The sequence below is a fragment of the Bactrocera dorsalis genome, chromosome 3 (genome assembly GCF_023373825.1).
Source record: "Bactrocera dorsalis isolate Fly_Bdor chromosome 3, ASM2337382v1, whole genome shotgun sequence".
Classification (NCBI taxonomy): Eukaryota; Metazoa; Arthropoda; class Insecta; order Diptera; family Tephritidae; genus Bactrocera; species Bactrocera dorsalis.
In genome coordinates, this window is record NC_064305.1 from 70040911 (window position 1) to 70064472 (window position 23562).

Sequence of the window (23562 nt, forward strand, 5' to 3'; positions counted from 1 at the left end):
TGGATAAAAAGGAATTTCGGGCGTTGTGAAAAAATACAGTAGAAGCAAAAGCTTGGCTTGGTGACGAGTTTCCGGACATTGACCTAGGAAAATCAACCATTAAGGATTGGTGTGCTAAGTTTAAACGTGGTGAAATGAGCACCGAAAACGGTGAACGAGTTCGCCGCCCAAAAGAGATTGTTACCGACGAAAACATCAAAAAATCCACAAAATAACTTTGAATGGCCGTAAAGTGAAGTTGTACGAGAAAGCAAGAACTCTAAAGATATCAACTGAGAAAGCTCTGTGCAAAGGGTTCCCCGCGCGAGCTCACTTTTCACCAAAAACAACGACGAGTTGATGACCCGAAGCAATATTTGAAAACGTTCCAGCGCAATAAAGTCGATATGTGACAATGGAAGAAACATGGTTACAACATTTCACTCCGAAGTCCAATCGACAATCATTCGAGTGGACGGCACACGATTAACCCACTTCCAAGCGTGAAAACAACAACAGTCGGCTGTCAAGGTTATGGCGTCTGTATTTTGCGATGCCCATGAAATAATTTTTATTGACTACCTTGAAAAAAGAAAAAACATCAACAGCAACTAATAAATAGCCTTATTGGAAGCATTTGAAGAAAAGGAAAGTGCTGTTTCACCACGGCAATGCACCGTTTCACAAATCAGTGAAGGCCATGGCAAAACATCATGAATTGGGCTTCGAACCAGCGTCCACCGTAGTCTTCAGATCTGGTCCCCAGCTACTATTTCCTGTTTTCAGATCTCAAAAAAATGCTCACTGGAAGAAATTTTCGTCGAATGATGAGGTGATTGCCGAAACTGAGGCCTACATTGAAGCAAAGTACAACTCCTACGACAAAAATGCTATCGAAAAGTTAAAGGTCAATGCACCACCCTTGAAGGGAACTGAATTTCACTATGGTGGACCGGGAACTTTTCAATTTATCTATTAGCTGTTTCTAAACTTGAAAATGTCGCTCGCAGTTCAGAAATTTCTGTATAATGAGGAGGATACCGGCGCTACGGAGTCCTTTTTTTCGAAACTTATTCGATCTTTGAAAAACATATTATTTAGATGTGTTAAGAAGTTGTAGATTCGAAGGGTCGAATGTACCGTGCTTAAAGAAGGATTGGATTTGGATTTCCCAAATTTTTGAATTTCTTTTGTTGATAAAATTATTGCATCAACCTCATACTAAGGATCAATGTTATAAATATTGGGTATTCCTAGTATACACTTCTTAATTCCTTTTTTGAGTCTAAATTCATTTCATCCAGTAAATATACTATAACTCAATTAATTTGCATAACCATATCTATCTTTTGTTCTAAAAATTATTAAAGTCCGTCACCAAATGCCAAGTTTATAGCTATAACTACTACAGCACCATCTGTTGGCTAGCTAATTATTTATAATTAGTACATGCAAGCTTCACCAACAGTTTTCATTCGATTGTCAATGGCATGACAAGCGATATGATATGAGACAACTATTGTACTAGCTTGTCCTTTCAATTAACTTTCATGCTTCCACTGCAATGCTTTAATACCAAATTTCATCAAAATCATCGGCAAGAAAGCGTAAAATTGCTACAAGAGTAGCAACGCCTAGTTCTTGAATGGCTGTATAAGCACCATGCTGAGAGCTACATTTCCACTACAGCTTGCAGCATGTTCATGTGGCATGAACAATAGCTGACTAATAATGTTGGTGATGCAACAAGCATTTGGATATCTGTGGGGCGCCTATGCAGCTGGAAAATTAGACTGATAAATGCTAGTAAAGTTGAAAATTGGACAATGGTCGTGTGTGCATTGCACCTGCAACATATTGCAACAACAAATGAAATTTGTATAGTATCTATGTTGAGAGAGAGAGAGTTACGAGAATTTTATTCTTGCATACTCGTATATGTATACTGAGCGGTTCTTGCTCTTTTAGGCCGCGTATATCGTTGTTATCGCCTGAACAGGTTTATGGTTATCATGAACTCCGTAACGCACAGAAGAAAGCATAGGATATCCTACATACACATATAAATAACCGGGGTGATGATCTGAGACAATTTGGTCATGACTGTAAGACTATATGTAAGGGGAATAGTTTCTCAGTCTTAACGATATCGATCTGAAATTTTACGTACGTCATTTTTTTTCGACATAACTGCTCAATTGCCAATATTGGACCACTATAGGATATAGCTACCATACAAACTGAAAGAACAAAATCGAGTCCTGGTATGGAAAACTTCTTTATTTGAAGAGATATACTCTCCAAATTTTACAGATATTATTATACAAAGCTTCGCTACAATCTCCGAAGAAAATGTTTAGATCGGATCACGATAACATATAGCTGTCATCTAAACTAACCGAATAAAATCAAGTTTTTGAATGGAAAACTTTTTTGTTGTTGGAGATATCTTCATGAAATTTAACGTGAATCATTATCCAAAGCAACTGTATAATCTGTAGAAAAGTTATTCAGATCGGTCCACTATAGCATATAGCTGCCATACAAACTAACCGCCAAAGTCAAGTTTTTGTACGGAAAACTTTTTTGTTGTATAAGATATTTCCATGAAATTCAACAGAACTCATTTTCCAAAGCAATTGCATAATTTATCAAAAAATTATTCAGATCGGTCTACTATACCATATAGCTGCCATACAAACTAACCGACTAAAATCAAGTTTTTGTATGGAAAACTTTTTTGTTGTAAGAGATATTTTCATGAAATTCAACACAACTTATTTTCCAAGGCAATTACATAATCTGTCAAAAAATTCTTCAGATCGGACAACTATAGCATATAGCTGCCATATAAACTGACCGATCAAAATTGAGTGAAACATCTCTTTATACCATTTAAAGCACCCGTGAAGGGTATTATACCTTCGTTGCAACCGAAATCCTGCCTGTTCTCGTTTTTTTATTATTCTCCTACAAATAACTCTGAGTTTCATGCTCAATTAAGCACAAACAGCACTTCATGTGACAGCAATTGAGCTTCGAAAGCGAGTTTCGAAAGTTATGGCTCTGCAATTTTCGATTTCTAAACCCTCTTGCTGCATAATAAAGTCAAATTATTCCCCTACTAACCAGCCACCTGGTTAAAGGCGTATTATACACAGACAGCAACAAAGCAGGCTACAGCTTATATCCATATTTAGTGGAATTTCCCTTTCGACTTACGGATTTTCTAAGCATACAGCCAATTAAGCCTGTTTCCTCCTGTGTGCGGTGGCAACAAACAACATAATTCACTTAATTTGCCCTGCCGCATAACGGTTAAACCACAAAGCGTGCTGTTGCATGTATCCACAACAACTATAACAACAGCAACAACAACATTGAATGCCAAAACAGAAAATAAAAGCAGCTAATATCAATTAAGCAAATAACCAGAATTGACCGCAATTTCGCCGCAACACGTTCCATCCGGAGCTCCCCTCCAACCCCCTTCATGACTCATAGAGTCATATGCTCTTCATAAGGCTGCTTTTTCCTTCTTTCAGCCCCGCTCTGCGCTCTTAGCTCTATCCATCTCTATGCTTAGTGTTCCCTCCACTTTAGCTCTAATACTTCATCTCTTTCTCTTGTCTGCCACTAACCGTTACTGTTCTTCCTGCTTCTGCTGATTCTGCGAATTTTCACCTGTTTTCACAATATTTCCGCATTTCATTGTGTACGTAATTCGCACAAATTAATTCTCGTCGCTTTGTGTTGCACTAATTGTCGCAATTTGCTAAACACTAATGTTGCAACACATGGCCAACGCGCTGACAGCGGCTGACTTGAGGTTGAGTGACTGCAATAATTTCTTGTTTTAATGGCCAAGACTGTGAGGGTTGTCATTGTAATGGCAAGAAGTTTAGCTAAACAAGATTAGAGTTTAGATGCGGACAGTATTTATGGAGGAGTTGGTTGAAGAGGTTAGAAAATAAATGTGGCGATATCTGATGGTTCCATGTAAGAGAATGTCGCAGTTTTGAGTTCTTTTTGTAATAGTATCAAAGAGATGCGGACTGGATAAGGAAGCGAAGCATATGGTTCTTTTAGTGAACGGGGGCCACACTCGCGACTAGGCACCCTCGTCGCTGTTGACAGTCATAACTTCGAAGTTGTAGATAATTTCGTTTATCTTGGAACCAGCATTAACACCAACAACAACGTCAGCTTCGAAATCTAACGGAAAATAACGCTTGCCAACATGAGCAACTTCGGACTGAGTAGGGAATTGAGAAAAAAGTCCTCTCTCGTCGAACAAAGGCCAAACTCTATAAGTCACTCATTATTCCCGACCTGCTATAGTTCATCGAATCAAGACACAGCGGCTACACTGGCTAGGTCCGAATAGATGAAAAAAATCCAGCTCTCGATAATACTAACAACCGTGTATGGGTTTCGAACTCTTTTACTATTGTGCCCTAGAATGCTCACCGAAGACGCTATCGATGCTTTGAGCAGTATCGAAGAGAACCCGAATGAATCCATCCGGCTTCACGGTCAGCACTTGCAGCTGTAACTATCCACTTTATGGAAGATTTTGCGGATGGATCTTGATTTGTGGACTTACAAAATCCATGTCCATGTACGTTCGATTAATATATATGAGCAGAGAAAGTCGCTTGTTCATGAGGTTATAGTCAATGAAGAATGCTATAGAGCCATGATTAATGACTTTTTCGTGTCTGAAAGGGAAGATTTGATTCCAATAACACGACGCTGTATTTCATAGAGTAAACAAAATAATCAATTTATTGAAGGAAATTTTGGTGAGGGCCTCATCTCTCCTCATAAGCTTGTGGCGTGGCCTCCAAGATTGTGGTATTTAATACTGTTAAGCTATTTTTGTGGGGTTATGTATACGAGTAGTCTTTTGCCTACGCATATAAGCCCGTGACGATTATCGTCTTAACTGACTGTTGTTCTTGATATTAAATGGTATGAGTTTTTCTTCTCTTTGAAAACTACATGTTTAAAGTATATACCCGTTGCTTAACTGGTTATATTTTGGTTAAGTTTAAGAAATATTAATTTACGATACCAAGCCTATAAGCTGGCCTGTCTTGTCTTCTGTCCTTACTGCAAACAGAAAACATTACTGAACCGATATCGAGGCAAGTTAAAATCCTTGGGTGTGTAGAAACGGGTCCGTTCCGGTTACTTAGACCTTGAGACCGGCGTTGGACTCATAAGCTGTCTCTAACTTGAAGGTGGGTTAGCTCTGAAATGTCAAAATAAAGACAAACCCACTGAATGAAATTTTCTGCCAAATACAATACAATATTCATAATGGATAGACTGTGTCTAGGAAAATGTGTTATGTTGGTTGTCAGTAACTGTTATTAGGAATAACGCCCCAGATACCATTCATCTGTTGTTTCGAAGCGACCATGACTGAGTCATTAAATCCGGTGTGTGGAGCATAGAGAAATGTATGGAACGATTTTACATATTTTTTGCACTCGGTATTTTATGATTGATTCCAGTTAATCTAAAGGACCGATTTTACTCAAATCTGACAAGTATTTTTTGAGATGCGGAACCTTATCGTTGGCTTGGTCCGCAAGAAATCCTACTACAATAGATCAGTTCCGTAGTTAAACTTAAAATTTCTGAAATTGCTCCATAGACAGTTACAATGCTTTTGGAAGAAGAGCACATAACCCTTATATGATAGGAGGTCACGGTTATAGCCCGACTGCCACTGTTTTCTTCTTTACAAATAAATGGGAGTCACAGAGTTTGGTTTGGTTGCCTGCAGATGGCTAACAACACACACTTTTTAGAATACAGATACAATTTGAGTACCATTCAGCAACGTCTCATAGTCTCATGAATGCCGTTTGAGTAGATCTTAGTATACTACTAGAACCTTTTTCTCGTTCGTGAAAGGAAACAAAGTCACACGTGATGGTAAATTACTTTTTTGAAAGTAATAAATTTATTTTATTACACTATTTATTACTTTTATATAACAACTATTGGATTGCCTTCTTCCCTCGTTTATATAGTCACTTACTCAGCCACCTTTATTGCACTCCATTTCGTCACTATTCTTCTTCTAATGCCCTCTCCATTGGTTTTATTATATTTGTAGCTTCACTAAAGCATTTTAGCTAAACCGTTAGCTGGCGATAAAAGCAAAACGCTGTTGATTTTATTGTTGCACGCTTAACCGTTACATAAGTGAAGAGAGGAATAGCGATTTTGTTCTGAAGAGAGTCATAACTATATGATGAACATTGAAGTAAATTTATATTGTGATATTTTTTTCAGCTGAATTAAAATTTTCTAGAGTAAAAGCTGAAGTGGCCCTGTCACTCCTAGAATCTTTAATAAATAGGCAATATAAAGGCTTTATAATAGGCGCTCTCTTTGTATGCGCAATTTCAAATTCTCAAAGCAACGTCATATTTTATTTAAGCGCGCTTTTGTAAAGGCATAAAACTTGTCAAAGCAATTCGTTTGGATAAACAAAATGCCTTATAAATTATTTATAAGCGTTCCACCTCAGCGGCTGTGCACCGTTAAGTGCGTTATTTCGTGGCACTGAGATGGAGAGAGAGCAATGACCGCATTGCTGCTGACGCATGACACACAAGTAACGGGATTGTACTTAAAATGAAGGATTGATTTGAACAAATTTTTGGCTGTTGCTAGGCAGCACTCACGTGCGCACAAAAGTATGCTTCAATTATAGTTTTTGGGCTGGCAGCAGGGATGAGTCTATTCATTGTAATGAATCTGTTATGCTTTGAATTCATTAGCGCATATTTGAAGGCACTTGAAATCATTAGTAAAATAATTCAAAATTTTGGATAAGAAGTATTGGGAACTGTATAATTAATATAGAATTTCAAACCGAGCAGAAACATAACCTATTAAAGTTAGATATTCATTATTTAGGCGAAAAGTTTTGGCTTTTAGAAAAGTGCGTCAAATGTTTATTTTTATTTTGCCAACTACAATGCTTTCAAATTAAGCGTGATTGGTAGCTGCCAAATTGCTTGTGGTATGCGTACATACAGTGCCTCACAAAAGTATTCGGATATTAAATATTTTTAGTAAAAAAAAAAAACAAAAAATGTTTCCTTTCAAGAATTTTATTTCTTATTTTAACTTCAAATAAAGTTTTTACTGTGTCATAAAAAAGCAAAACTTATTTTTTTCCTAAATATATGAGATTCTCTCAACACGATGCTCATTTATTTGTGTCAACAAAGAGCTTCACGCATTTCCAAAGTAATTTTCATTTTGATTGAAGTTGTTAAGTCAAGCACTTAATGCGACGCGCTTTTAACTCAAAAAAAAAAAAACGAACTGAGTAGGCGGAACAAAATGAGTGTAAAAAGATTAACACTGGCTTCCTTTTCAATTATGATGATCTTCAATTTTAATTTTTTTTTAATTTTTCTGTTGCCTTTTATTTCACTTTTCGCTCGTTTGTTTGTTTGCTCTGTTGTCCTTGAGCTTTGCGTAACGAGGCGTGAAAATTGGGTAGCGCAAAGTTAATCAATAATTCTGAAGAGGATGAACCTTAGAGTGCTCACAAGTACAATGACTATATAAAGTCATTGGCAAATTACAAAAAAAATTGAAATTAAAATAAATTTTAAATGAAAATAAACATGTTTCTAAAACTTTTAGTTACTGTAAAAAAGTAAAATCAATATTTTCAATAAAAAAAAAATATTTTAATTAAGGCAAAAATTTGACAAAATTTTTTTTTCATATTTTTGGTAAAAGTTAAAATGAAAATGTTCCAGAAAAAAGGAAATAACAAAATAAAAAAATATAATTTCAAAAAACATTAATTTTTTTTAATAAAATAATATAAGAAAATTAAAAACCGGGACTCATTTTAAAACGTATTTAAAGGATTTTTTTTTAATTTATGTCATAACTTATTTCAATAGTAAAAAAAACAAGAAAATTTTTTAATAAAATAAATAATTTTTTCTACTAAAAAACATTAAATGAGAATATAAAAAAAATGTCTTAAAATTAAATAAATTAAAAAAAAATAATAATAATAAAAAGAATGTTTTGTTTAAAATTTCTTTCATTAAAACTTTAAAAAATATTTTTAATTAAAGCAAATATTTTTTTATAAATTACATATTATTTTTCAAATTATTTTTATTTAATTTTTTTTATTTTTTTTAACTTTTTGTGTTCTTAATGCTTTTTTATTGAAGTAAAATTTTGTTTTCAAAAAATTTATGGAAAACCAGTTTAAATAAAATATGTTTAATAAAAGCTTTTGCGCTTTAGATTCTAAAAATTAAAAAAAAAAACTTTTTTTTCAAAAATAAAAATTATTTTTTTTTATTTCTTACACTAAAAACAAATGTGGGAAAAAAATTACGAAAAATATTAAAAAAAGATCTATAAAAGGCACTTTTAATTAAAATTAAAAAAAAAATTATATAAAATTTTATGGAAAATATACCAAAATGATATGAAAACCACCCTCTGAATTAAAATTATTCATTGATTTCATTGAAATAAACATATGTTGCTGAAGGAGGAAGTTAGCAGCATCAAACATTTAAATTTTCACAATGAACTATATTTTATATACTTTAATAAATGTTCATACATAGGGAAATACATAACCACTCACCCACCTGCGCTTTTACGGTTGCCACGCACCGTTTTATCGCGAACGAAATTTCAATTACGAAATCAGCATAGTGAAATGAGCCCGCCGGGTAAAGTTGCGCATACGCACCGGTGTGCCTTGGTGTGCCGTACGCCCACGCAAGTATACGCACACACATGGACACATACAAAGGAGCAAGTGAAAACTTTACTCACTCATAATGTGAGTGGCAGTGCCACAAGCTGTAGTTAGCTGCCCACGCACACAGAATCACATACAAATATACATGTGTACGTATGTATGCTGAAAATTAGTAACAAAAAAGTTGTTTTTATGGTTCTGGCCCTCGAGTTGACTGGCTCTAAGTAACTCTATGCCTTACGTGTATTTCTGTACGTAGATATATGCATTATATACATATATGTGTGTAGGTATGTATATTTTTATATGTATGAGTGTGGACTGACGCACTTCTGTCAATTCCAGTTGTTTCATATACTGTCATGTTATTACTTATGTTGATTACTTGTTTTCCGTTTTATTATTGCCTCTCCTTCTCTACACTTTGTTGTTATTGTTGTAACATGATGTTTCGCTCATTCATTTTATTGTCATAATATTATTGGCGTAATTACTTTTAACTGCTTCTAAATAGCCTATATGTGGAGGAACAAAGTTTGTTTTGACTTCGCTCAAATTTTGCTGGAAAAAACTTTTCTCTCAGGAGAGTGAGTTTGTGTGTCAACTGATGGAAAAATTTTGAAAAAGTAGGTAAATAGTATTATTTATAAGCTCCCTCTAAATAAATTTAAAGAATTTTATACTCATAACGGCACTTTCCGTTATAGTAGAAAAAAGATTTTGGCAATGCCACCTAAGAACTCACTTAAAAAATAATTAAAACTTGATATATTTATAACAAATTCCAATACTAATAAAGAAACAGCAATTAATAATATAATTTTCAAATTCAGAGTTGCCACCTTTTAAAAATATAGAGTAGAAAAAGCTAGTTGAAGTAAATTGCAAAATTTTGCTGCCTACTGAGTTAATTATATGTTAAAAAAAAATCTTTTTTTATAGGCGTTGCCACCTATTGACTTATTTAAAAAAAAATTTAATATCATTTGTGAAAAATTTTTTTCTGGATTGACAAATGACAGCTACTAATAAAGAAACAGCAACTAATAATAAAATTTTTGCACTCAGAGTTGCCACCTTTTGAAAATTTAGGGTATAAAACCAAGATAAAATAAATTGCAAAATTTTGCTACCTACTGAGTCAAAATTATATTTTGAAAATATTTAATAAAATACTTCGCTTTCATAGGCGTTGCCACCTATTTATTTATTTGAAAAAATATTACTACTATTTGTAAAATAAAATGTTCAGCACTGGCAAATCAGTTATCCCTTCTCTTTATTCATGTAAAAAAAATTTCTGCTAGAGTTGCCACTTTTAAGATTTTGAAAAAAATAATAATTTGCTACTATTGTGCAATATCTCCGCCAAATGGTATGCAAATGTGTCAGTTTTATTTTTTCTCTTTTTTTATAAAGGTTGCCACCTATTAAAATTAAAAAAAAAAATATTACTAATGCTTCCATTTCAGTAATAAGTGTTGCTACCAACTCTTAGATGTAACGTGAAATGACAAACCTAAGTACTTATTTGTAAAATGTAAAATTTCGATCAAAGTTGCCACTTTCTGAAAAAATATTAATATTAGATTTATTTGAGTAAATTACAATAATAATATCCATGTAGCACGAATGTATAATTTTTTAGATTTATTGAAAATTTTCTTTAGACAAAATCAGTTTGAATAGAGTTGCCACTTTTCAACTTATGTACATACATATAAGCTGTTGGTTTGTGATATACAAAGGTAAAGCAAGTTATTTGGAGTATTTTATTCAAAAGCGAGGCAAACAAATATTGCTAAACGACTTGAGCACTTGAGCAGAGTTGCCACCTGAAACTATTATCAATGACATAATTTTAATGCTGGAGAAATATCACTTTAGTGATTTATTATAGGAACGCAAGTTCAGTCCGTAAACCGTAAAAGTTGCGAAGTAAAGTTGCCACCTAATGAAAATAAAAAAATAAAAATATCAAAAATAAAGGAAAAAAGGAAACAAGAATTGTATAATGTTTAATAAGTTACTTCGAATATTTTACGTGAAAGCGTAGCAAAATAATATTTTTAATGGAAAAAACTTGTGAATAGAGTTGCCACCTGAAAATTCTTTTCCAGTTAAAATATTGATTCTGGGGAAATAGGAATTGTTGTTTATTACACAGGGGAACAAATTCAGAGCATTGATTTCAAACAAAGTTTGGTGGAGTTGCCACACTAAAACAAAAATAAAACTTTCATAAAATGTTAAATGTGGAGAAATGGAAATTATAGTTGCTTATTACCGCGAAGCGAGTTCAGTACATTAATTTCAAAAAAATGTTTGGCAGAGTTGCCACTTAAAAGAATAAATATAAATTTTTATAAGGAAAAGCATTTCCTTCGCAAATACACAAAATTAAAATAACAATAAAATCTATTATATTATTTCCCACTATTTGTTTTTTTTTTTCGAAACTACCGCAATGCTTCTTCTTCTTTCCATAATTCGAGCACTTGAATTATATTTATGGCCGCAAGTTAACAAAAAAGTTAGTCTATGCTGTGTTTGACCACACTCCAACTCTTACTGAAAAAAATTAATTTCTCTCCGCGAGCATGGAATTTATGTTCGAAAACTTTTCGAAGTTGAACAGCTGTGCAAATAACATGCCAAATAAATATTTTCGCAGCACAAAGAGCGTCTAAAAGAAATTGCGAATATCAAAAGCAAACTGTTTAATAAACAAAACGAAAGTCATTCATTCGAGAGGCAGCAACAACTACTACAACAACATATCGTCACAATAAACACGCAAGCAAAGCAAATTGCCGACTGGCAGCGCCCTCAATGAGAGCAGCGGTGTTTAGCAACTTGCAGCCGTGACGCTTGTAAACTTTCTATTGAAACATGTTTTGCATAGAATAATAATAATAATAATAATTTCTGACACTCTGGCATTCCGGCGCCCTCAACTTCATACAGTCAGGGCATTTCGCCATTCTTCAACTTAATTTAATTGAAAAGTTGGATTGCCACAGCCGCCAAGACGCCCCAGTAAGCAGCAACAGCTGCAACAGGGCCTGTAGTCAAAACAACAACAACACAAAGAAAGGTAAGCAGCATTGTTGCTGGCAGGTAGCAGTTGGCAATTTGTTGTCGCCTTTAACCTTTAAGTTTTCTAATGCCCTCGCTCGGCGCTGCCAGCGTCTTGTTGTAAATTTTCAGCGATTGGCTCGCCTGCTGTGCTCTCGCTTTGTCTCTTCGTTGCTTCGCCTGCGACACTGCCGGCCTGCAGCAGCGCGGCGGCTGATGTGCCGTTATGTGTATGCGTGTGTTCGTGAGGTTCATTTATTTACTGTGCCAAAGGTGAATGCCGTCACGTAACGCAACATTTATTGCTTGAACTTAACACCAACTAATTGCGAGCGCAAATTGGGATTTAAATGTCAGCTGCTTGTTACTCTATTTTCTAAAGCTTACCAGATTGCAATGATTGCAATTTAATTGGAATGGAGAAGCAAATAAAAGACGTTACTTACTTACTTTTGGATATTTTTTTTAATTTTATGATTTTTTAGAACGTTAATAATAAAAATATTTTCAAAAAAAATAATTTTTGATTATTTACCAATTTTTTTCATTTCGTTTTTGAAAAAAAAGTAGCTTTTAGTACGAAACTTTTTTCGAAAAAGTAAAACTTTTTTTGAAAAAGTAAAAAATTTCGAACAAAACTTATTTTCCAAAAAAAAAACAATTTCGAAAATTTTTTATTTAATTTGTTTTTAAAAAAAAAACCTAGTTTTTGTTTTTGAAAATGTAAAAAAGGGTTAGTAGTACTAAACTTTTTTCGAAAATGTATGAAATTTCGACAATATTTTCGCATTGAGTTTGATTTTTTTTTTTTTAATTTTCTCTTTTACTTAAAAACAATATATGTATATATATATTTTTAATACTGGTACAAGTTTAGAACGTTAAAAATTAACTCTTTTTGGAGTTCGAAAATTTAATTTTTTTCCAAACATTTACTAAAATGTTTTTAAATTTGATTTTTTGAAAAATTGATTTTGGATTTTTAAAAGCTACCAAAAAAGCAATTTTGAGAAAAACATATATTAAAGATTTAAAATCTTTTCGACAAACTTTTTTTGGAAAATTTTTAAAATTTTATTTTTGCAAAATCTGTAATAAGTAAAAACCCTTAATAGTATTAGTTGTTGAAAAGTTTATATTTTTTAATTTGTGTTTTCAATATTTCGAAACATTTTTTTGAGATTGTATTTCATAATTTATTTGAGATTTGGTTTTGAAAAAATTTTCGAAAATTTATTTAGGTTAAATTTTTAGAAAAATTTATTTTACAACTTTAATACTTACAAAAAAGTAGTAATGAGAAAAATACAAATTTCAAACATTTTAAACTTTTTCCACAAGTATTTTTTGGAAAATTTTACAATTTTGTATTTGACAAATGCGCAATCAGTCGAGAACGTCAGCTGTTAAAAAGAAAAAAAATCTTTTGAATATTTCGAACATTTTCGAATTTTTTTTGAGATTTTTTTCAAAAATTTGTTTGAAATGTGTTTGTGATATTGTTTTGAATTTTTTTTGAAAATTTATGAAACTTTTTTTTTTAAATATATGAAACTTTGTTTAAATTTTTTCGAATTTTTTTTGAAATTTTTCGAATTTATTTTCAAATTTATTTTCGAAAAAATTCTAGAAATTTTTTTCTATATTTTTATTTTAATTTCGAAAATTTTTCTGAGATTTTTTTTTAGTTTAGTTTAAATTTTTGAAAACATGTGATAATTTGTTTGTCTATTTTCTGTCCACCTTAATAAATAATACACGAACTGGAATAGATTCCCAAGCCTAACTGGCATATATGTACATATGTTTGTACATATATATACATACATATAACTAGATACTAGCAAAGTTTTTCAGAATTTGTTTGTTTTTTTTTTTATAAGAAAAGAAAATTAATATTTGTCAAAATCAAGGTCATTGCCATCTAATTATGCTGCTTGTTGATGTTTGGTTTCCCTTCTTTAATGTATTTGTTGTTTCAAGAGCAGAAAAAGCTAAGTAGAACAGTAAATAATAGTATTTGCTTGCAGTTCTATATAAATATTGATAAAGCTGATTGTTGTTTGTCGCTTGTGTCTGCTATTTATGGAACGGTAACTAGTGCATTTTCAAATATGTGGAATATAAAATAAAAAAAAAAATGATTTTTTTTTGGAAATGAATTTTTAAAATATTACAAAAGAATCTTAAAAAATTTTACATTTTCGAAAATATAAAAAAATTTTAAATTTTCGAAAAAATATTTGTTTTTTGATATTTAATAAAAAATTAATTCCGAAAATTAATTTTTAAAATATTACAAAAACAATAAAAACATGTTCGAAAAATTTTTAAATTGTGTAAAAAATAATTTTTTTGTTTTAATTGGTAATCCTATTCGTGAGCATGTTCAAATTGAACTGCTTTCATTTTATTGTTAGTCATAACTTGTAGTGTTAAGTATACTGAACTACCTTTTCGAAGTTAATAGAACGCTTTTATGCACGTTTTGCATCAATGAATCGAGTATACGGAAGATATCTCCGAAAAGTTAGCCAGTAGCGAAGAAACTAGGCTTACAAAAGAAATTTTTATGACTCAGAGACAATATGGGCTCAATCTGGTAGGAATGAATTCATAATATGGGGAAAGTTGATGCTTTCCGATGATAATGATAGTAATTTGTGAAGTTATTTCAGAAATTTGTTTATGGAAGGATGAGTTCCTGTACAGCTGGACACAACTTGACCAACTAATATTAACAATACATTTTCTATATTAGGTTTATTCGAAAATTCGAGCACTGTTCAAGAAAAGTATATAGCTTTATATTGTACCGTCATGATCACGATTTGGTTTAAAAATCCGGTTCATTTAATGATTTTTTACTTAAAATTTAAGCATTCTTTGACCTGTCGAATTATCCTCGCAGTGTTTTCTGTTTATTCGCTGTCGAAAAGGGTGTCAACTCAGTCCGCAAGTTCACTGCCTCGGGCGCAAGCAGAATGAACAACGGTAACAAGTTATGCTAAAGGCACTCCATTACAGACAGACAATAACGCCATTGGGTATTACAACCAGTTAGTTATATACCGTAAACGGCATTACAGCACAACTCCATTCGAATCATAGGTGTGTTGAAGATAAACGCTGCCACTGCGCCGCTTTGATTAACGGCAGTAGCCGATTGCTGCAAGGTAGGCAGCGTAATACTGTGTATGGCCTGAATACCAAGCGAGTTAATGACAGGGTGGCATAGCTGGCAGTATCTTTGCAAACTGCATGAAGAGATTGCCTAGCATAACTGTAAATTTTCTATAAAATGCTTTAAATCAGCTCATTTTTAAAAACAAATAACTTTGAAACACATTTAGTGTTAAAGAATAGCTAACCTATGTTCCGTTGATACTATCGAGTTCTCTATGTGGTAATATTATAACACTAGTTCCCTGCTAGGTCAAGTGTTAAGCGGAAAACACTAAACCATAAACTCGAGTTAGCACTGAATCATAAACTCAGGTTTAGCACTAACACTAAACCATAAACTTGAGTTTTAATACTGAACCATAAACTCGAGTTTAATGCTAAACCATAAACTCAGGTTTAGTACTGAATCATAAACACGAGTTTAACACTAAACCAAAATCTCGGCCAAACCATAAAAGCAGGTTTAATACTGAACCATAAACTCGAGTTTTAATACCGAACCATAAGCTCGGTTTACCACTAAACCAAAACCTCGAGTTCAACACTAAACCATAAACTCAGGTTTAGCACTAAACCATAAACTCGAGTTTAGTACTAAACCATTAAATGGAGTTTTTATACTAAGCCATAAACTCGAGTTAGCACTGAATCATAAACTTACGTTTAACACTATACAATAAAGTCGAGTTTAACCCTAAACCATAAACTCAGGTTTAATACTGAACCATAAACTTGAGGTTTAACACGAAACCATAAACTTTAGCTTAACATTAAACCATAAACTTAAGTTTAACACTAAATTATAAACTCAAGCTTAACAGTTAACAGTAACTCGAAATTAACACTACAACTTAAACTCAAGTTTAGCACTGAACCATAAACTCGAGTTTAACACTAAACCATTAACTCGTGTTCAACACACAACCATAAAACGCCATAAACTCGAGTTTAACACTAAACCAAAACTTCGAGTTCAACACTAAATCAGAAACTCCTGAAAATTTTCTAGTAAACTAGCGTTTAACAAAAGTTCCTTTGACTTGCTTTACACACCACTTTGGAGCACCTCTGAATCGCTTAATACTGTCCTTGTCCTCTTTTAGAGTTTGACAGTCGTTGTGTTGAGTTTTCCAGCTCAGTTAACCCTCTAAGTTTACAAAAGCCAAATGTCTATTACAAAAACAAAACATTTATTACCAAAATAAAAACAATATGAAGATATATCTACATATTTCAAACTTCATTTTAATAGTATTAAGTAAAAATCAACCTCGAATGCAATCGTAAATGAAGTTGCGCACATCTACATTCATTATTTTTGTATAGACACCCGGATACTCCTTACGTCCACAACCATTGCCGAAAGACACTATGCCATACTGCTTACCATTAACAACTGCTGGTGCGCCGGAATCACCGGTGCATGCATCTTTATCGCCATGTCCGGCACACAACATTGTTGATGTTATTTTTGTGTTGGACTTTTTATACTGAGTGGCACACTTGTCGCCACCAATGATCTGCACAACAACCGTATGTAGTTTAGTTGCGGCGGTTTGCGCGTTTTCGCTTGTCTTTCCCCAGCCGCAGACACGCATCCGCATGCCAGCTCTAATGCGGCTCTTGGCCAGCGGTATGATGGCCACATTCACACCGAGAACCATGGGTTTGCGGAACTCGAGCACGGCGACGTCGAAATCGTTGGGAGTTATATCGAATCCTTCCGGAATCCACATACGATTCACACCTCGACGCTGTCCTTTCTGTCCTAGATCCGTAACACCGCCCTGAACAATGAGTTGCGAAGCTTGCTTATCGTACACACAATGCGCCGCTGAGAGCGCATTTTTTCTGGTAATAAGTGAACCCGCACAAAAGTATTTTCCATCTTGTAGTAGCCCTAACATATACGGATATTTTGAGATTTTCGTGGTTGTGCCACCGACAATACGCTTCTGGGCATTGGTAGTGCCGTACAGACAGCTGATCAGCATTAGTAATGTGAGCTTGTAGTTTAACTTCATTTCGCTTACGCTTTCTGCTTGCAATGCTTATAGTTTAAGACTATACAGAAAACTAACGGTTTTGCAAAGTATTTTGCAAAATTTGTCTGACGCGCAACGCTTTAAGATGCGAGGAACTTTGTTCAAATATCAAAACATTTGTCGGAAGTGCAAATGTTTTTTGCTTCATTTCTAATTACTTTTTTGCAATTTCCTAACTTTTTGCAAAGTAAACTAAAGGTCGCCCGTTATTTTAATGTTTGCACAGTTGCATTTGAGATTCAAAAACCCAAAATCAAGTATCTAGCACGAATCATGGCCTGTCTGTCTGCCTATCTCTCTAACCAAGGCTGCGGTTGTTTACTATAATTAAAAATAAAAAACGAAAACCGAGTTATTATTGCAACGCTCTTTTAACCCCGTCTACACCGGAAGACATACATAACTAGCTCAAGTGCATAAAGAGCTTATTTCAAGATTTTATTCTAAAAGCATTTCCAATTTCCTTTGGCGATTTGACGCATTTTACTTCGAGATTTGAAATCGAAAGTGTACAAAACACAGCTTGTGCAAGAACTGAAGCCGCTCGACCGTCCCAAGTGACATCGCTTCTCTCTATGGGCTCTTGAAAAGTTCCACGAAGAACCGTTTTCTAGTCAAATTTAGTTCAGCGATGAGGCCAATTTCTGCCTCAAAGAGTATGTAAGAGTATGAGCAGATAATTTCACGTTTTGCGTCGCTCGATTGGCCACCAAGATGTGGGAATATGTAAAGTCTACAGTATATGCGGACAATCCTCCTTCGATTTAGGCCTTGGAGCAAAATACTCTGTGCCCAAAAACTAAGGCGACATTTGAATTTAAACTGTGCGCGTCGAAGAGTTTGGAGAATTATTTTTTTTTCGGTTGGTAGTACTGTCAGTCACATTTATGTCAAAATATTCATTAGTGTTTGAGATACGTGTCGTTTTGTGAGCTGCTAAAAGTGAGTTTTTCGTTTTTTGCGATGTCGAAATTTGTTGAGCAAAGGATTTGCATTAAATTTTGTTGAGGATGGTGCAGAAAGCCTTTGGTGATGAGGCTATGTCTAAAAAAAATGTTTACAAGTGGTATAGTGAGTTCCAAGCCGGCCGTGAACGTGTCGAAGACGAAGAGCGTCCAGGGCGACCATCAACCTCAACCGACGCAGCTCACGTTCAACAAATCAAAGATTAGGTGTCGAATAACCATCAATTAACAATTAGAGACCTTGCTGATGAAGTTTCCATAACGAAAGGCTCAGCCAATCCCATTTTGAAGGATGTTTTGGGCCTCAAGCACGTCAAATCTCGACTGGTGCCGAAAACATTGAATTTTTTGGAAAAAAGGCGTCGCTTTGAAGTGTGTGAAACGATGTTTTCTGATTACCAGGGTGTCATGAAATGCAATATAATTGGCGATGAGACTTGGATCTATGCTTACGACTCCGAAACAACCGATCAATCGAGCGAATATTGTGCCAATAGGGAGCTGAGACCAAAAAAATCGCGCCAAAGTTGAAATCAAAAGTAGTTGCCTACTTTTCAGCGCCAAAATAGAAATCAAAATTTTTATAGGAAACTTAAATTTAAGCTTTTGGGCTGGAAAATCAAGGTAGAGTTCCAGTTTGAGGCTCTTTAGCAAGGAACAGAATCACGGTTATCCGGTTGAACGAGCACTATACATATGTATATAAAGTAGGCCTAGCGAAAAGAAATTGCGTCTCAATTGTCCTAAGGTGTAATACAAGATATACATGAGTTCTCTTAAAATGGTTCTGATAGGCTTTTTGGAGGTAATTTGACTTCAGCGTCAAGTAATGTCAACAGTTGAAAGTTTTCGATATGTTAGGACTAATAATATGCATCTTTCGAACAACTTTATGATCAGCAGAGCCGTCTAACCAAGATCTTACTCAAACCTTAAGAAAGCCGAAAATTGTATATACATTCCACGCGACAAAAGACATGATACGATATGAGAATCATCTTTAAATGGATTTGGTATTGGAAGTTGTTAGATTGACTTCAGCGCCACCTAGTGTACACAGCTGAAAGCACTACGAGTTCGAAAAGCATGGGGATTTTACCCAAATATCTGCATTTTGTAGAAAATTGTTCGCATTTCTGTCGCAGTTATAAAATATTCAGTGCTCTGGAGGTAAATAACTACTTGTATAATAAATACGAACAATTGCATTCGAATTTCTTGAGTTCATCATCGAAAACTAAACCACTCGTATGTATGTAAGATTTGAGAGTAAAAAAAAAATGGAGAAATATAAAATGGGGACTGAACTTTGTACCATTTTACATTTTAATCACTGCTAAGTCATTCAGATCAACCATTGACGTTACAAACACCACTAGGAAACCCATTTGACTCCTTGCGAGTGCAAGCTGATATCCATCGTGTAAACCCCCCTTAATGCTTGCGATTTCCGAGCATAAATTTGAAGTCGAAAACGCTCAAACAGTGCCTGAAATTTCAATACTTTTTCAGTGCATTGCGAAATATGAAGTGTATGAAATTCGAAATATGACTTTAAGCCTATCACTAGTCCATAGCCGTTGGTGGCAGCAGTTGCCGATAGAGAGGCATTTTTAAAAGCCTTCAGCAGCAATATACAACACACGTGCGCAACTCGAGGTCGGCGGTCCAACTGGGCGAAACGCCTGCTGTAAAGTCAGCAAGTTATTTAAGCGTCATGTTGCCAGCAGGTGGTGTGCGGTGGCGGTCAAAGGGGATATAGTGAATCGGTAGCGGAAATGTGAGCACATATACTGTAGACATATTTACCTAGCTACATACACTAATACAAGTACACTAAGGTGAGCTACTATCACAACCGAAAGTGAAACGGTTTTCTATTCAACTTAGTTTTCATCAGCAACTTAGTATAAGAAAACTGTGGAACGGCATTTCAAGCTCCTTACGTACAGCCACAAGTAAAACTATTGGTTTTAATAAAGGACGAAAGATCGAAAGAACAACTGGTACGATGAGAACTATCGTGTCGCAGTGGAGAGATAGCGGACAGCCTATATTACAATGTTGAGATCGACCACCAGCGAGGTGGGATAGATACCGAGGTTGAAAAGGGAAGCAAGACGCATACGCAAACAAAAAAGAAAGAGGCCGAAATGGGTAAATATGAAGAGCCTGAAACTCTGGCCGACAGCAGCGACGACTGAAGGAAGATTTCATGACCAGAGCACACTCTTGTAGGTCCCAAAGAAGTTATCTAGTGCTTAAAGTTCAGAGCATACCACAGTTATGGAGGACACACTTCTCCAGCCTACTGACGTCAGTGAAAGTGTAACATCTGGAGGTGGCGGACGCGATGCATCAGTCGACGATGATAGCCCGATATGATGAGGGTCGTATAGCAATATTACGCCTGAAGAACAACAAAGCGGCAGGTGGTTACCGACTACGGCGTCGCAGAACTGGCAAGAAAAGTTTCAGACAAGTATACTTCTTTAGTTTCTTGATGGAGCTGGGCAGATAAACAGAGAAGGTACAATCTACTATAATAGTATAGGGATGCTGACTTCGCTGATAATATTGATACCATTGGCCTCAACAATCCCGCCGTTAGTTCAGCTTTCATAAGATTGGATAAGCAAGCGAAGCGTAGGGGTCTGGTTGTAATTGAGGACAAGACAAAATATCTCCTGTCTCAAAACAAACATTCAGCACATTCGCGACTTGGCTCACGCGGAAGATTTATGGTCCTTTGCGCATTGGCGACGGCGAGTATCGGTGTCGATGGAACGATGAGCTGTATGAGATATTTGAAACATTGACATTATTAAGCGAATCAAGAGAAAGCGATTGCGCTGGCTTAGCCATATTGTCCGAAAGGAAAAAATACTCAAACTTTCAGTACCTGCCGCTGGAATCAGAGGAAGTGGACGACCTCCACTCCGTTGGAAAGATCAGGTGGAAAGGACCTGCCTGCACTTGGTATCTCGATTTGGCGCCAAGCAGCGAATAGAACAGCATAAGCGATGTCTACGCCAGTAAGGAAGAAGAAGAAGAATACATAAACCTATAAATTCAAAAAAGTTGAAATTTTTTCCCCACCCTAATGCAAACCTTACTCCTGCTTTACTCCACAAAGTTCATACAAACACCAATGTATATTTGTTTAGGCCACCAACATCGCCGTATAACCGTTATATTGTGGCAGTAACAACATGAAAACATAAACCATATAAAGAGCGGCGATAGTTTTCCGCTCAGTGCGCATGAAGCACAGGGTTATCCTGCGACTCTACTCTGCTGTAAACTTCAACACCAACTATTGTTGTTGTTGTTGCGATTTTTTGTTGTTGTTGATAACGGTGCTGTTGTGCTGACGTTGATGATGGATAGCTTTGCTGCTGTGCTCGGGTTGCAGATGCCACGCAGTAAACTAAAGAGAGCGAGGTAAATGTTGGAATGGGAGGGGGTGTATACAACGGCAGGGGGGCCGTAGTTCGTCAGTGCTACCAAGATGAATATTTGTGCTTAACTCTTTGACTTGTTGCGTTGACTTTCGTCTCAGGTACACTATTATCTGCTATTGTGCTGTGCTAGCAACAACAACAATATCAGCAACAATAATAACAACAATATCAGCAACAATAAAAACAACAATGACAGCAATATTACTTTGTAGCCAGCTATCAGTTTGCCGCTTGAGTGAGTTATCATGAAGTGCAGCGTTCTTGCGCTCATAGACAACAACAAAAAACAACAGAAATGGAAAATAAAGTGGGAAAAAATGCGAGAGTTCATAACAAATGCAATTTTGATATGTGAAAATGATTTATTGTGTCACATGACATTACCTTTGCCGCGCGCTTACTCTGCAGCGCCATTAGTGCTGGCGCGTGTGGCAGCAATTTGTTTGAGTGTTGCACATGTGGCAGTGTATATTTTATGCGGTTTTTTGTTGTTGCCTCACAGGTGCAGTTAATTTTTTGCGGTTTCCCTGCTGGACTGTAGTTTTGCTGAGGAGAAGTTTGTAAAGAGTTGCCTGAGCTTTTTTTGTTCTTGTTTGTTTAAGACCAATATTTGCCACATATTGCTGCATTTAAAGATTGGCAATAAATATGTATCGAAAATTGATTTCTTTGATTAATATATTTTTAGTGATATTCCATTGGGGGTTGCTTTTGTAAACTCAAGATCAAACTTGACTCGGAATGGCCCATTTAAACTGCTCGAAGCTGAATCGATACTATGAAATATTCTGCTTTTTGACCTTTAATACTTGCTTTCAAAGCTGCGGAGTGACCCAGTCTCAACGTTAAAAGATCTTCTAACAAACATGATTAATTGAAAAGGGAGGTGCATGAGCGTCGTACCGCAGGCGGCCACACTGAGGTCATTATTAGACTTATTGTGCTCCCGGATGTTAGTTCAAGCTTTATCCAGCAAATCAGTGGATTTGGTAAAAACGCTGATTATTTTCCACCCTATCTGCCTAATGTCTCCTATTTTGGAACAGTGTGAGCGGTTGAATGTATCTCTTCTTATCTGACTAAAGGCTGGACATTCGCATAGATAATGTTTCAGCATCTCATTATCCTCAGCGCATGAAGCGCACGTTTCCCATTTTCTGAAAGTGTAAACTTAAGGGTAGGTTTTTTGTGATGACCCTCATAATGTTACTAAGCTCAATTTTATCTAGAAGTAGAAGCCAAAGTGATCTCGTTATAAATACCTTGTGTTGCTTGTGTTCCAAGACCTGAAATATTCCTTTAAAGTCCATTGGCTCAAACAACCTCTGAAGGAGCTGAATGGTCTACGGCAGCCTATGGGAATTGTGTCTCCAGCTGCCCAAGCAGATCAGCTCCTTGACATTTTCATATTCTGCTATTCCTATAAGACCTATTTAAGATCTAGAGATTGCTTGCTTGCATAACCTAACGCAATGAGGCTTATGTTGGCGCTATGTATACTCTTAATTGCCGCTTGTTTATTCACTACATTACTTGCGGGTCCGAGCAGAAGTTCACTTGGCACCTTTTGTTAAACCCACAATTTTGACCTAAAAGACTCAGTTGTAGGCATTTAGTTTAAGACTGCCTTCTGAGGATGGATTACTACAGAAGAAGCCCGCTCTTGTTTCTGTTTCACTCTTTGCGCCGTAAGTGACTATGTAGATTTTGCGGTTGGAACTATCGATCACAGAACCACTGGCCCATTCTTCTCTACTGAGAAATGAAAACAATGTGTTTAGTTTCTCGTGCATTTCCTTTTCTCGGTCGCATTGCCGCCTAACACGAGTTTATTAGCAAGGACGAGTATGATAGCATGCCCTTAGAGACGTCTAGCCTGGCTGCAATGGCCTAAAGCCTTGAGCTCACTTCGTAAGGAGATTTTGTATCAGTTTTATTAAATCCATACAAATTTTTATTTTATATTTTTGCTTTGGAAATTAATATAAAATAATTTTAATTTTATTTTTCAGTGAACTTTTCCAACCTCAGAAACGAAAAGAAACAAAAAATTCGGGCTGGTA

General features: G+C 35.2%; 2 protein-coding genes across 2 annotated transcripts in view; both read right to left on the bottom strand.

Annotated features, from left to right (window-relative positions):
* LOC105222908 (uncharacterized) overlaps window positions 1-23562 on the bottom strand; it is a 260085-nt gene that overhangs the window by 222455 nt on the left and 14068 nt on the right. The window lies entirely within an intron of this gene.
* On the bottom strand, window positions 15966-17959 carry LOC105222907 (trypsin beta). The gene has a single exon (XM_011200468.4). The coding sequence runs from the start codon at window positions 17047-17049 to the stop codon at window positions 16291-16293; it is 759 nt and encodes a 252-aa protein (XP_011198770.2). The 5' UTR covers window positions 17050-17959; the 3' UTR covers window positions 15966-16290.

Coding starts and splice junctions, on each gene's coding strand:
- LOC105222907 (XM_011200468.4), bottom strand. CDS start 17,049: ATGAAGTTAAACTACAAGCTCACATTACTAATGCTGATCAGCTGTCTG.